Source organism: Danio rerio, chromosome 21 (assembly GCF_052040795.2).
Source record: "Danio rerio strain M-AB ecotype USA chromosome 21, GRCz13ab, whole genome shotgun sequence".
Lineage (NCBI taxonomy): Eukaryota > Metazoa > Chordata > Actinopteri > Cypriniformes > Danionidae > Danio > Danio rerio.
The window spans coordinates 6,845,488-6,862,097 of NC_141041.1; the positions used below are offsets into that span (position 1 = coordinate 6,845,488).

Here is a 16,610-nt window from a genome sequence, read left to right on the forward strand (position 1 = left end):
CTGCAAAGCTCAGTTCCACTTGAAAATGACTAAAAGCATGTACTGTAATGTGCCTTTTGCAGCACGGGATGCACATCATTTATATTTTAAAAGCGCAAAAGAGCATATGCTATTGTGTGTGCGTGCCGCGCTTGGCCTCGGACAGGCTCGGAGACGTGCAGAGCACACACATCTAACGCCATCTTAATGTGAGCCCTTTAATGGTCAAATACATGCACATTTGTGTCAGAGCGCGGTGTTTAGTGATTATTCATATTAACCCTCATTTGTGTATTAAACAAACAAGTTGAGCATCAAATGACACGTGAAAGAGAAACCATATCTGATCCACACTATTCTTAAAGACACAGCGCACAATAGTCCTGCTGCCGCCTGTTTTTATTATTAATCAAACAACAAAAGGAGAAAATCCCTCACTGCTATTGGCTGAAGGACTTTTGTAGCTAAAGTTTAATCCTGACAGTGAAGATGCTTAAAGCAGTTTAAACACAACAGATTTATTAACTCATTTTCAATAACTGATTTCTTTTGTCTTTGCTATGATGACAGTAAATAATATTTCACTAGATATTCTTCAAGACACTAGTATTCAACTTAAAGTGACATTCAAAGGCTTAACTAGTGTTATTGTAAAACAGTATGTGTAACACATATATAGCTTAAAGGGGCTAATAATATTAAGCTAATAAAATAGGTTTCAAAATATTTAAACCTGCTTTTATTCTAGCCGAAATAAAACAAATAAGCCTTTTTTCAGAAGAAACAATATTACAGGAAATACTGTAAAAAAAAAATCCTCTGTTAAACACCATTTGAGAAATATTTATATATAAATAAAATAATTCACAGAAGGGCGAATAATTTTGACTTCAACTGATAATCGTTTTGAATAATCGTGATTACAATTATGACAAAAATAATCGTGATTATGATTTTTCCCATAATCGTGCAGCCCTACTGCTAGATTTATTTGTAACAGACTGGCTTATTATTGTTATTGGCTGCCCATCCAAATCAGAGTTGATTTTTAAGTGCTTTGACTGGTATATAAATCCATTCAATCTAACCCCAACCTATCTATCAAATCTCCTGCATTTTTACACTCAAGATCTCTTAGATCAAGTGATCAAAATCTTCTTTTAGTTCCTCAGAGGGGACAGAGCTTCCTCTGTGGCGGGTCCTCGGTTATGGAACACTTTGCCCCTTGATATTAGAATGGCTCAATCATTGTCTATAATTAAATCACTCCTAAAACGTACCTATTCAGCTTGGCTTTTTAATGTTATTTTAATAGTCTTTTCTATTGCTTCATTTTTTTATTTATGCAGTCGCTTCTCTTATTTTTGTTTTTAATTCTGTCTTTTTATTTTACTTAGACTTATGTACAGCACTCTTGTTTTTAAATGTGCTTTATAAATAAATGAACTTGAACTACACCCAAAGCGACTCACAGCAATGAGGGGAGATCTCTCCAGACCCGTGTTAATTTCGTTGACGAAATATTTTCGACATAATTTTCATGACGAACAAGTTTCTACCAACCAAAAATTAAGTGACAACTATAATAAAAATATACTGACATTTTGTTAATATATATATATATATATATATATATATATATATATATATAAAATGATTAAAAAAATATTATTTAAATAATTATAAACATTATTTTTTGACACATTATATAAAAAATTGGTATTAAGTTGTATTTTTTCTTTGGTGTGGCCAGTGAAAATTTTGGCAGATCAAGTAAAAATCTGAACCATTGGCCCGATCGGACCAGTAGAAAAAATCTTTAGCGTTGAAGCCTGAGCATCGTAAGAAAATTGCAAACGTTTACATTTGTATTGTATTCAGTGATATTTTTAATTTATTATGTTGCACCTGTGTTTTAAATTTTATTCATATTTATTTCATATCTCAACATTTTTAATCAAACATTGCCCTAAATAAAGTTATAAATGAAGTGAAAAATATGATCACATACATTTACATTACATTACATTTATGAGTAGTTTTAATTTTTAATACCAGTTCCTGATCAATACTTTTTTCGATAACCCACATCATACATTTTGTTTAAACAAGATTACAATACAATCTTGTCTCCCCCCCCCCCCCCCCCCCTCAAACTCTTAAAAGCACAAAGAAACAACATGTAACCAAAAATTAATCAGTTCAAATTACACTCTATGTTAAACATACTTTATAAATTGTCTTCTTTATGTACTGAGGAATGTAAATAAAACAGATAGTATTAGGTTACACATTACAATGAGGTCGTATTAGTTAATGTACGTGTGTTTTAATGGTATGTAACGAAGCAAACAAGGTTATTCATCAAAACTTAGGCCTGGACAATAAATCTTGTTAAATCATTACTTCAAATTACTCAACAACAAGAATAGCACTGTCTATAAACGGCATTGTTCAAATAAAATATAAATACACTGAACTTTTGGGTGGAGATGCCAAATTTGACCATAATTTGGATGAGTGTTAACAAAACGTGCATCGTTACTACATTAAAAACAAGGGTGCAGGCGCTAGCGTTAGAGACATGAGGAATATCAAACGCATAAATGAACTCATAAATTATCTTACCTCGTATTTCCAGACAACTTGTGTAGCTTGGTTGGTTTGTTTGGTCAGAATTTCACTCAAACTTTCTCCATCGCTTCAACATTTACTCTCTGTTTAATTAGTGGTTTAATCATCAGCGCGGAGCGACACTGACATCTAGTGGTCGATTGATGAATGGACACATTTCTCCACCTGCTGAATGTAAACGCCGCTCATATAGTTCTATAAAGGGATTTGGGTATACATTTTTATCGATCTGTATTTTATAAAATACCAATTCTTATTAAAAATAGAAAATAATTATTATTTTTGTTTTATTTTCACAATTTTGTAGAATAAAAGTTTCATATTTTATGGCAAATTGTGTAGACCAGGGGTGACCAACCCTGTTCCTGAAGCCCTTCCTGCAGATTTCAGTAGCAACTCATATCAAATACATTCATTAATTGTCTTTTTGGCTTAGTCCCTTTATTAATCAGGGGTCGCCACAGAGGAATGAACCAACAAAATAATTTTTAATTTAAAAAAGCCTGCCGTAAACGCCCAAGTTTTGACTGCCCCTTGTCAAATCAGGGCCACAAAGTGAAATGCACAGAAATGTGAAGTGCAAAGTGAAAACAGCATCGCAAACTCACGGTTAACATATCAAAATCAAAATGAGCATTGCAATTGACTGGACAGGTTCTTTAAAGGCAATGCTATAAAAATGTTTTGCAAATATAGAGTTTTTTTTTTTTTTGCAAATAATTTATTTATTTTTTGCACTGCTTGATTTTTTTCTTTTTTGTTTGCAAATTTAATTTTTATTTCTCAAAACTTTATTTTCGCTTTGCGATTTTTGTAGATTTAAGTTTATTTATTTATTTTAATACTTTATTTTTTGCATTTTACTCATACAGAGCATTCAGGAGTTAAAGCAGTGTGTGCAAGACAAACACTTCTCATTGTCTGTTGTGTTTGTCCTCCATTAGGGCTCAAGATGGTGCAGATTCTCAGACGCCTCCCAGAAAAATGGAAACCAACCTGGACGATGAAGAAGCTTATTTGAATCAAAAGAAGGTCAGATACACATTTTGTAAATATTCTGTTTCTCATTTGAGATATTTTTATTTAGCAGCTGAACACTAACAATGTCTGAAATTCATCAAAAATATATGCTGTTTTATTTAAAACATTTTAGACATAACATGTATACAGTATTTTATAGTTATTATTATACAGTTTGTATTTTTTGTAGAAAATATCTGTTTGATGTTTATTTAAATCAAAGGAAAGTCAGAAACACAAGATATTAATAAATTTATAAATATTAAAAAGCAAATACAGAAAAGCTAGTAAATATTGAATTATTTAAAAACCCATTTTGATTAATGAAAGTATAAATGTTATTTGATAAATCAAAATTTGCTAGCTTTACAGTAAATAAATTAAATATTCATATATTCTTTTAAATATTAAAATGTAAATAGAGAAAAGCTGGTTCTGAATATTGAATATTGAAACAAAAAAAAAATATATATATATACACACACAAACACACAATACAATTAAAGTCAGAATTAATGGCCCCCCTGTTTTATTTTTTCCCCCAATTTCTGTTTAACGGAGAGAAGATTTTTTTCAGCACATTTCTAAACATAATAGTTTTAATAACTCATCTCTAATAACTAATTTATTTTATCTTTGCCATGATGACAGTAAATAATATTTGACTTGATATTTTTTAAGACACTTCTATACAGCTTAAAGTGACATTTAAAGGCTTAACTAGGTTAATAAGGGTAATTAGGCAAGTTATTGTGTAATGATGGTTTGTTCTGTAGACTATCGAAAAAAATATATAGCTTAAAGGGGCTAATAATTTTTACCTTAAACTGTTTTTTTAATGAAAAACTGTTTTTATTATAGGCAAAATAAAACAAATAAGACTTTCTCCAGAAGAAAAATTATTATCAGACATACTGTGAAAATTTACTTGCTCTGTTAAACACCATTTGGGAAAAATTCAAAAAAGAAAGAAAAAATCAAAGAGGGGCTAATAATTCTGATTTAAAAAAAATAAATCTAATGTATTTATTTATTTATTTATTTATTTTTATTATCTATAAATATATGTTTCTATGTTTGTTTAAAATAATATAATTAAGTCCATGTGTATTTAATAATATTATTAATGTATGTATTCAATAATGTTAACATTTATTTAATATTTAATAATATTCATGACATTTTTACATTATATATATATATATATATATTTACAGTTGAAGTCAGAATTATTAGCCCCCTTCGATTTTTTTCTTCTTTTTAAAATATTTTCAAATGATGTTTAACAGAGCAAGTAAATTTTCAGTTTGTCTGATAATATTTTTTCTTCTGGAGAAAGTCTTATTTGTTTTATTTCAGTTAGAATAAAAGCAATTTTTTTTTTTTTAAACACCATTTTAGGGCCAAAATTATTAGCCCCTTTAAGCTATATTTTTTTTTCTCGATATCTACAGAACAATCCACACTTATACAATAACTTGCCTAATTACCCTAACCTGTCTAGTTAACTTAAATAACCTAGTTAAGCCTTTAAATGTCACTTTAAGCTGTATAGAAGTGTCTTAAAAATATCTAGTAAAATATTATTTACTGTCACCATGGCAAAGAAAAAATAAATCAGTTATTAGAAATGAGTTATTAAAACTATTAAGTTTAGAAATGTGTTGAAAAAAATCTCTCTGTTCAACAGAATTGGGGAAAAAATAAACAATCGGTCTAATAATTCAGGGGGGCTAATAATTCTGACTTCAACTGTATATATATATGCAATATCACACTCGTAGCAGTGTGATATGGCTGTGTATCAGGAGGCGTGTGTTGCCTTAATGTCCCACCAGTTATGTTATACAGCCATATCGCACTGCTACTCGTGTTATATTGCATTTATACAACAGTTCGACGGCACAATCATCTGTATAAAAAAAGAGAATCAAACACGAGAGAATCAAACTGTAGTCCTCTGCTTGTCACTTGTGTAGGTGGAGTAATACACAAGAGTGAAGAGGGTAAAGAGTGCTGATATTACTTTACTATCTCACGGCTATCAGCCAATCAGATTCGAGAACCAGACAGCACTGTTGTATATATCATTAAAATATTGTATTTGTATATTTGTTTATTTGCTTAAAATATAATTAAATTCTTGTGCATTTAATATTAATAATTTATGCATTTAATCATGCTAAAATGCATTTAATAATGTACAATATAGTATTTGTGCAAGATTGTTTTTGTAACCTGTTACTGTAACCTAACCTAGCACACTAATACTAAATTATTACTATATTATACTATATTAAATTATATATAATACTATATTAAATGCAATGGCAAAAAAACAACCCAATGACACTGAACACAAAGCCACTGTTGGCTCTCCAGAAATAATGAGGCTGTAATAATGTTCAGTGTGTGTGTGTGTGTAATGTAATTGAGTGTCTGCAATGCGCTCTCTGGCCTGCAGGTGGAGCTGCTGCAAGCGCTGCGGGCGAGCGTTCAGTCTCTGCGGGAGGAGAGAGAGTCTCTGGCGGAGCAGCAGCAGGTCTGCGCGGCTCTAGGCGGCTCTACTGAGGCGTTGGTTCAGGAAAGATGCAAAAGCAACGAGAAGGAGAAATTCCGCATGTTTGTGGGAGATTTGGAGAAGATCGTGAATCTGCTGCTGTCTCTGAGCGCGAGACTGGCGCGAGTGGAGAACAGCCTGAGCGCGCTGCAGGAGGAGGAGGAGCACGATGACGAGAAGGTGAGCCGCTGCACACGGCGTCAGATCATTAATAATAATCATAATAATGTTAAACATGTTGTTTTATATTCTTTGATGTACTAAATATGTATACTTTTATACTTGTATTTATTTTTCCCCTTTAATTATACTGTAATAAAATCACACTGTTCCCAGTGATGGAAGGGCATCCACTGGGAAAAAACATATGCTGGATAAGTTGGCGGTTCATTCAGCTGTGGCAACCCCAGATTAATAAAAAGACTAAGCCAAAAAAGATTAAAAAAAAAGAAAATGAATGAATGAATGAATGAATGAATGAAAATCATACTGAGAAGGTGAACTCAAACCCCTTTTACTAAAAAATAATATTAAAAGTGTTTTATTCAGTATATTAATACAGATTCAATGAAAAGCATAATGAAGTCTGTTATTTTAGATTGTTTATATATATATATATATATATATATATATATATATATATATATATATATATATATATATATATATATATATATAGTATTTGTTCAATTTAAATAAAATATAAGATTTTAATACAAATGAGTTTAATACAAATTTGCATACAAGTTTTTCATTAATTAAATATTGCAGAATAATTTTAATAATTATCCATTTCTCTGTGAATATAGAAAATATTTTTGGTGCATTTAAATAAAACGGTTTTATTATTATCAAAATGTTATAGATTTTTTTCATTTCTCTGTGAATATAGCCTATACATTTTGGCTCATTTAAACAGTTATATTCATTGAAATAAGAGTGCAGTCACCGAAAATCTCTAAGAAAGAATACATTTACATTCAAAATGTAAGAGTTTTTGCAATAAAAAAAAGTAAACTTTTTTTTTGTAGTTCTCTGGATTTTTCCCTTTCTTAAAATTGTATTTAATATTTTTCCTAACATTCATTAGGGTGTACTAATTTTTGCACCATCATCTTAAATTAAAATTGCATTATTATAACAAATCATAAATTCATTCATTCATTCATTTTCTTTTCGGCTTAGTCCCTTTATTAATCTGGGGTCACCACAGCAGAATGAACCCCCAACCCATCTCTGGGAAACATCCACACACACTCATTCACACTTATACACTACGGACAATTTAGCCTACCCAATTCACCTGTCCCACATGTATGTGGACTGTGGGGGAAACCAGAGCACCAGGAGGAAACTCCCGTGAATGCGGGGAGAACATGCAAACTCCACACTGAAACACAGCCGAGGCTCGAACCAGCGACTTTCTTGCTGTGAGGCGACAGCACTACCTACTGCGCCACCGCCTCGCCTAAATCATAACTTATTATTGAATCATTTAGTCAAAATGTGCCGATATAAAAGAACTTTTTAAACAACTAAAGAGAAGTGACAGAATGCATCAAAAAATAGTAATTTTTATTGTTTATATTATATGACTGTTTTTCTGTTTGTCAATTTAATTATATTTACAGTATATATAAAGATTAGACGTAATTACTGAAATGAATAACATGCATGTATTTAATCAATCATAAATATGATGTAAAAACATGTATTTTAAGTACACTGTAACATGATTAATTTGAGTGTAAGTACATATTAAAGTTTCTTATATATACTATACTGTCAATTTATGATTAGACAATGTTAAAAAAATACATTAAAAGCTACATTTATAGTAGAATTTTTATTTTATGGCAGTTCATATTACAATTTCTTGCCGCAATTTACTTAAATTTTTTAATGGCATTTGGTTTTGACTGATTTTAGTTCATATGTATAAAGAGCGATTGTGAATGCATTTTATATTCACGTTTTAAAGTTACAGCTGCATTAAAAATACCAATGCAACTGCCTTACAAGCAACACTCATTTCAGGTCTGCAAAACAATCTACTGTGAAATGTGCACAAACAGTCAGACTGATGTGATCAGATCAGGCACATTATAATTCATCCAACATTTCAGCAGAATGAGGAAATTGATTCTTACACTTGCGAACAAACAATGATCTGCTTTCTGACATGATCAGTCGGAGATCTAAAGCCCTGCAGAGCAACTTTTACACATCAGACTCAACAAACAAGCACAAAACAAGCATTGAATGACCATTTCAGAAGATCACAACATTATCTCTATTAAATAAAGGCTCTTCTGTTTAAAGAGGCTGCATTTATTCAAGTTTATTTGCGCTTATCACAATCATTTTCATTTCAAAGCAGCTTTAAAAAAAGCTTGTCGTCATTATTTTAATACATTCAAAAATCAGATAAGTTAAGGAGTGTGTGTAGGGTGGAAACATAGTTAACCTGTGGTTATACAGTATATAGTGATGTCTATGTATATAATAAATTTTTAATTAAGCATATTTGCACTCATTTGATCAAAAATATGCAAATAATACATGCCTAATTAACCTAGTTAAGCCTTTAAATGTCTCTTTAGGCTATAGAAGTGTGTTGAAAAATATCTAGTCGAATATTATTTACTGTCATCATGGCAAGGGTAAAAGAAATCAGCTATTAGAGATGAGTTATTAAAACTTATGTTTAGTAATCTTTCGGTTGAACTAATAATTCAGAAGTGCTAATAATTCTGACTATATCTGTATATCTAATATATTAGTGTAATATATCAGTCTTGATGCTTAAAAACATATTTCATATTATTATTAATGCTTCATATTTTTAACAACCCTTTAAAAAGTCACCTTCAACAATGAACCCAAAGCTGACACTCCTTAAACATTTAATTTCAATCAATAAAGGGCCGTTCCAGATAATTATACATTACATTCACTGCAGAATAATGAGAAATGCTAATTGAGGGACATCATGTTACAAAATATAGCATGATTCATTTAGGAATGAAGACACAGATCAAGTTTATCTGTCATAGACACAATAGAGTGAAAGAACTATGACGTCACCTTGTTGGTGAATCGGCTGCCAGCATAAAACTGTTAGCAGTATCTTCATAATATTGTTTTATTAATATAAATGATCAACAAATGAATCTGTCTCGACGGTCTTTACATATGAAGGCCTTTTCTACACACAATATGAATTCAGATTAGAAAAACACTACAAACTCTTAAAAACTATTTGTGAAAATACTTAAATCACAGACAAATCCAAATGCCCAACACAAGCGAGCTGCGCTCCAAACCAGTTCAGCTCAATGAAGTATAATGTCTCCGCCTGTAGTCCTATTTAGCGCCTTGATAGCAACCGTCTTTTTAAAGAAGCGTAACCAACTAAAAAAAATCAAGAGTGTGCTGTAACTGATGTGTTTTATGTCGTAGAACAAAACGTGAAAGTTTCTTGAGTTGGTGTTCGCCACAAACCTTATTTAAGCGGTTTTACTGAAACCCCATTCAAAAAACCCATTGACTTTGGGACGAAGGAACCAGAACTGCTAAAATGCTAACTCGCTTCCGGGTTTTTGCATACAAATTGACGTCATAGTTCCTCCATTCTATTGTCCCTTTCACACAGTGATACCGGTAAATATCGGGCTGTTTCACAGGCCCACGCAAAGCTTGAAGGTAAACAAACAACGGCTTATCATAAGCATCTTATCGATAATTATTTACACAATTGGCATTAAGATGAACATATAAACGTTATCTGACTAACGTCTAGCAGCTAAATGTGTCTGGAAAAATTTTCAAAGGCTTTTATTCTCGTAAATTTCGCGGACATGAATGCGTCTGTCTGTTCTGATTGGCTAAAGCAGATGTCTCACGTCAATCTTCATTTTGCGTTCACACAGCCAAAGAGCATAAATTCACCAAGACGCGACACTCTAGTGCAATTTGGGAAACAGCCACTAGAGGGCGTTGGAATGAAAACTCCAATAGAACAACAGCATATTATAAGTCTGTAAAACAAACTATTAAAAGTGCTGATGATTGTCATATTAAGTGTTGTATTATCGTCTTTCAGGTGGTATCTCAGCTTTTTAAATAAATAAATAAATAAATAACAAAGCAGTTGCTCGCCATCACAACGTAATAAGATCCAATGGACAGCCAATCGCTTTCACTCTAAAATGGCGGAATCTGGGGCTGCTGCTGGGCGCTGCTGTTGCATTGAATGTTCTATTGAGTGTCGCCTCTTGGTCATTCAAAGCTCTTTGACACAGCACAACATTCCGGCAAATTACAGATAATGTTACAACTTCTCATTTTCAAAAAGGGCCTGTTCACACGTAAACACCTTTCCGGAAAATTGCTGGTAATTTTTCGGAAAGGTCTGTATGTGTGAAAAGGGCTAAAGTCAGTCAAGTTGATCTGTCTGTCAATTGACAAAAGAAAAAGACTTCATTAGTATCAAGATTTAGTGAGTTTGAGATCTCATTACTACAGCGCTGTTTCAAAAGCAGTCTGAATATTAATATTGCATTATATATAGTACATATAGTACTTGGATTACATTGTAATATTGCATATTCATGTCAAAGACATACATACTGTTCTGGTGACATTCACAATTTGGATTTCATACTAAATTAACCTTCTATTATTTTTCAAACCAAAAACTTTTAATGAAATGTTTAAATATTTTGAATAATACATTAAATTATCTCTAAAAAAAAGCACATTATAGATATTTGTATGTGTATTTAAGGACAAAAAATGTTGCCTGTCTCTGCCTCCCCAATCATGTGTTCAGCTTCAATTATGAATATTTAAATCTAATTTTCATCTTTTTGCATGTTTACTCTACTAATTTATTTAAACATTTCCATCAAACCTGTATTATTTGTAATAAAAACACCCTTGGTTGCACAGTTGGCTGTTAAATTAACACAAATTACTGCAATTCAGGGTTAAGGATGTGATCTTGCAGTAAAAACTTGAAACATCAAATCCTCTCTAGTATCTGACAAGCCCCGCCCCCTTCAAGATGCCTCTCATCCACTCTCACTGGCAGAGCTATGAGAAAACAAAACACTATTGGCTGTTTTTTTTTAACAGGAGGGGCTACTCTAAGCCCCGCCCTCTCTTTATGTTTCAGTTGAGATTACGTCAAAAACATCTACAGATGTCCTAATGCTGTGTTCACACTAGACACAGAAGGCGCGAATAAATCGTGATATTTGCTCATAAATAGACGCTTGAACATTTTGAGTTTACTCGCTTCATTCGCACGTCAAATCCGCTCCATAATAGATGCAGATTGGCATCATGGGAAGGGCTTCTGTGTGCCAGGTGACCCTAGCTTTGTTGCTAAATGGTTAACATGGATTTTATTGAGAGAACAGCTGTGCTTTATGTGCTTTAGGAAGGCTGAAAAACAGTGTAGATTCATTCTGCGTCGTGTCGGGGTCCACTAGATCCTTTCAGAGGTGCACCCACCTCTGAGTTTATCAATACCTCCAGAAACGATATACCTGGATGATGTAAAGCTTTCAGTGGTTCTTTAGACTGAGCTGAGCCCAGTTTGATGAGTGTTTGTCAGGAGAATTTTCCCTCGGAACACTAACAACAGGCACTACGTCATAATCACGCCCCTACAAGAAAAAGCTCATGATTAGTTAATGCAATGTCCGCTGAAGCTCAGATTTTCCAACTCGAGCATTTCGCGCACTAAAGCCTCCTTTTCACTGCACACGACAAGCGAACACAAGTCATTCATTTCCAATGGAGAGTAGTCCGGGAGCTGCATGGAGTTCCGATCATCTCCGTATGAGGAAAATTTGCATCCAAATTGAGCTGCAGATCTGTTGAAATATTTAAACTCCTGCGACTATGCGACCGAATGTGACGTATTCCAGTGTTGTAATAGCAGGTCCGTGCGCACGAGATGAGAAATATGAGTTTATTTGGTTATTTTTTTGAACTATAAAAAGTCTATATTAAAAAATATATTTCTGTTCATAAATGTAAGTAAGAAAGTAATAAAAACATGTTTTTTAATGTTGTCTCCACATTCCCTCCAACACTTTAGAGGTCTATGAGTTTCTAGTATTCATTCATTCATTAAACCATGTAAACTCACAGAGAATAGAATGACTCACAGAGTCACATCATATCACATCATCTAACTTTTCGCACCATAGCATGTCTATTTGTGCCTTTGCATTGACTTAACATGTAAATCACTCACGCTTGCAATCCATCCATGGTGTGAGCGCAACATTAGAGGCCATGCGTTACTAAATTTTTCTTGTATTCTCGTTATCACAACTTAATTTTCTCATGATCTCGACATGAAACAAAATTTTATTTCTCGAGTTTGCTAACTATTTCTTCTGTATATTCTAAAAGGATGTCCTAGACACGAATACAGTAGTTTAATATCGCATTTTCGGCAAAGATCCACTTTTTAAAGTAATTGTAAATAACTTGCCAAATGGACACTTTAAAGCAAAAATGAGTTATGTCGAGATAATCAAATTTAAACATCAAATTTTAAGAAATGCTCATATTAATGTATATTTGTTAAGATCCACTAGTAACGCGCTCATGTGTTTCCGCAGGAGTCTCTGCAGCTGAAGCAGAAGCAGTTGCGCAGTCAGCAGGAAGACGCTCGCGAGCTGAAGGAAAACCTGGACCGGCGCGAGCGAGTGGTCCTGGATATTCTCGCGGGCTACCTGAGCGTCCCGCAGCTGCACGACTACCAGCGCTTCATCCGCATGAAGCCAGCGCTCCTGATCCGACAGCGCCACCTAGACGAGCTCATCCGCCAGGGGGAGGAGCAAACGCAGAGACTAGAGGAGTCCCTCCCCCTTCAGCACCACCCAAAGAACACTGACTCCGCCCCCAGACCGACACACACTCTTAACTCCACCCACCTGCCACGTCCTACCACTGTGACCTCACTCTGACTCCGCCCACTACGGATCAATCACACTGACTATAAGTGCCTTATAAATAATGAAGGAAGTAGCCGTTGGGTTTTCTGCGCATCTACACTGCAAATGCACACTATAGCGCAACACTGAAGCACAATGCTAATTCGATGGCATCATTTTCGAGCCCTGAGCACTTTGGAACAGATGAACCACTACGATAAGAAACACACACACACACACACACACACACACACACACACACACACACACAAAAACACTTTTTTTCTGTCTTGTTGAAATTTCTGTCGATTAAAATGCGACAGGTGATTATTTATGATGAGTTTAGAAAGAGTTTTGTATTGTGTACGTTGCTGTACATACTCGATCCCCGTGTTGATTTTAAAATAAAGATGGTTAAAAACGAAACGCTGAATTAGTGTTGACACGAAACTGGAATTCGATACTAATCGCTACTGAAATTTTAGTAACGTCATTTCCCGCTAACATTTGAGCTCGCTCTTAAACAGCGCTGATTTGCAATTGTGTTTAAATGCTCAACAGAAATGACTGTGATTGGCAGTGAAGGTCATCAGTTCACCGAACTCATCACTTTTCACTGAGTGTAACCACAGATACAGGGATACTAGAGCGTTTTAAAGCTCAGCCCAGAATACATGTCTGTGGGTCTCACTATTCAAAATTAAAGCACAGTTTTCGCTTATAATATCTTTTTACTCATTGTCAGAAATTAAAATAGGGACGCATGACAGCTGAGCAAGACTGAAAAATAAACCGTGGAAATCTGACCAATGTGAGGAGAGTTTACTCGCACATTTTAACTATTTTGGTTCGTTTAGAAACATTGCCGTGTGAAAGCGAACCGCACCATGAAAAAAAGAGCTACAATGTAACAATTTTAATCCCCGTTTGAGAACAAAACAATCGATCTACAGGTGTGAAAGCACCCTCAGGTATAACTGAAAAGTACTAATGACGATGCTTACTAACTTTGCCTTCTGGAGAACATAAACAACGAACATTGATCACACACTTACCAAATCAACACCAGCTGGAAGAGTGTCTTTTTCTGAAAGAAGACTAGCCTTTTTCAGGTTTGAAAAGCTCTCGGGTTAAGAATATTCCTTACAAACATATTGTTGTCGCATGTTAGCAGACCACTGTAATCCACACATGTGGGTCCACATGCAAGCTTTGTTTTCATCGCAGGGAAATGGAAACAAAACCTTTGCTGCGCCACATTCCTAAACACAACACTGACGACCCATGTCTCCGAACAATTCTTCTTCTAGTTGTTTGAATTACAGTTGGCAACACAACGTGGCGTCTCTCTGAACACTGTAACAGGTAAAAAGAGTCTTCAAAGCTAGATCATGCATATTAATGAAGTTCGATCACAATAGAGTGCGCTGATTGGTTTGAAGTTTTTCTCATGAATTAATGAACATATGTTCTAAAAGCTCAATGATGTCAGCCAGTACAGACATCCAGTCTCCTCGCTGGAATTTACACAAGGATCTCATGGCCAAAAATTTCTTTTCAAACAGGAAGAATGAATTTCCTCTAAACTTTTTTTCAATTTTCACTTGTCAGCTAAATATGTGTCCTAATAGTGTTTTTTTTTTTTTGCTTATGTGGGAGATATATATGACTGTCAACATCTTAAAAAATGGGTTTTGGTGTTTCTTGATCTATTTGAGCTGCGAAGGCCAGTCGATTCATCAGCGGATCATTCGTATGTCAGCTTATGAACAGACCAGCTGATCTTTACAGCTTTAAAATGCTCCAGTGTCCCTGTATCTGGGGTTACACGCAGTAAACAGCAGTGAGTTCGGTGAACTGATGACCTTCATGGCCAATCACAGTCCTTTCTGTTGAGCATGTGAACACAATGGCAAATCAGCGCTGTTTAAGAGCGAACCCAAATGTTAGCAGGAAATGGACGCTTTTAAAGCTTCAGTACCGATTGGTATCCAGTATCGTGACACTACGCTGAGTAGATGTTTGTATTTTTGTAAGCGGATTACTAGCGAGGGGTGGCTTTCGGGCTTTAACAGGTGCTATTATATGGAAATGGCGGTAATTGATGTTTCACCAGCACTTGAACACAATATCAGTACTTGGTTTCAGTAGCGAGTAGGTCGTGAAAATGCGTTAAAACATAATCCATTGAATATAATTCACGAGCGGCTGCATGCAGGGTCTATTACTACTTTTTTTTTTTTGGTTTGGTTTGGAGATCGTAACGCTCATGCCCAAACTATTTCCCATTATATTTTTTTTTTTATTTGTTGCCATTTTAGTTTTTAGTTTGTATTATTATTATTATTAAAATTATTATTATTATTATTATTATTATTGGAGAGCATCTTTCATTTAGTGAAAAAAATAATCCCTGTTCAGCTGTATGAAAAGACACAATCGCTGTTGATATTGGACTGTTTATGTATAAGAGACAGAACTGTTTTTGTTTTTCTTGATGGAGGTGAATGGAGGAGAAGGTTCAGCCATGCTTTACACTGTTTAAAAGTAAAAAGAGCACAATTGGAAGGCAAAATAAATCTATTTTTTAAGTACAACTTCCCTGGTGTGGTGTGACGTCTTCTGTGTTCATGGGTCAAAGATATGAAAGATTTTAAAGCATCGAAACAATAAAAGTGTAACGGTGTATCAGTATATTAGCGCTGATAAACAAATAACAGAGTCATTGCATACAAAATAAAAAAGCGTGCATTACATTATGTTTACATTTAATATATTTGCACTCTAATTTAATTTAGAGTGTATTAACCACTGAGTGCTTGTTTTCATTTGGCATATTTCAGATTCACCCCTTAAATATGTTCTACATCGTAAATATTCCCCTCAAATTGCAGCATACAAGCAGCTTCAGGGATGTTCTGAATGCATTGCATCTGTGCAAAACCTGTTGATCAACTTTATAAAGTCGTCAAAAGGCGTACTTAAAGTGGTTCATTTTATATTTTCAAGAGTTCACACTTTGATTAGATTGATCCTATTAGCAGGTTTGGAATATCTGTCCCAGGAGAGAACCCTGAGTTCACAGATAATTGAGGACTCCCGCCTGGTCAGTAAGCATATAAAGGAGTCCAAGTTCAGGTAGGTCTCGAGAGCTCCCCCTGGTAAAGGAGGAAAAGGAGGAGATGGGGTGAAAGGGAGGGATTCTTCCAAAAAGAATATAAGGCAGTGGGGTGAAATCAGTCTATTTATTGAAAGCGTGAATCAATCTGATTGGATTATTGCTGATTACAGATGAAAGACCAGCTGGGATCAATCATATCACATGCTCCTCTGGAAATGAGTTTGTGAAACTTCACTTGAATTTATGAGGAGTTTTACATGTAGTTATAGTAGTCATGACAATCAGAGATACTATAAAAGCAAAAACACAGACTGTTCCAATACGGTGTGTTTTGGGA

General features: G+C 34.2%; 1 protein-coding gene and 1 long non-coding RNA gene across 2 annotated transcripts in view; one reads left to right on the plus strand and one right to left on the minus strand.

The window, feature by feature from the left end:
- The window catches only part of LOC137488778 (uncharacterized), a 200,591-nt gene extending 197,900 nt beyond the window's left edge, over positions 1–2,691 (minus strand). Inside the window, exon 1 of the long non-coding RNA XR_015519964.1 lies at positions 2,608–2,691. This is a non-coding gene — a long non-coding RNA (uncharacterized LOC137488778). The remainder of the gene's footprint in view (positions 1–2,607) is intronic.
- Positions 1–16,212, plus strand: part of shroom3 (shroom family member 3) — a gene marked incomplete in the record, with an annotated part of 77,766 nt that extends 61,554 nt beyond the window's left edge. The window contains 4 exon segments of the mRNA NM_001278851.2: positions 3,558–3,645; positions 6,098–6,373; positions 12,838–13,856; positions 16,177–16,212. Coding sequence (NP_001265780.1) covers positions 3,558–3,645; positions 6,098–6,373; positions 12,838–13,185 — 712 coding nt within the window.
- Positions 16,213–16,610: the final 398 nt, after the last annotated feature.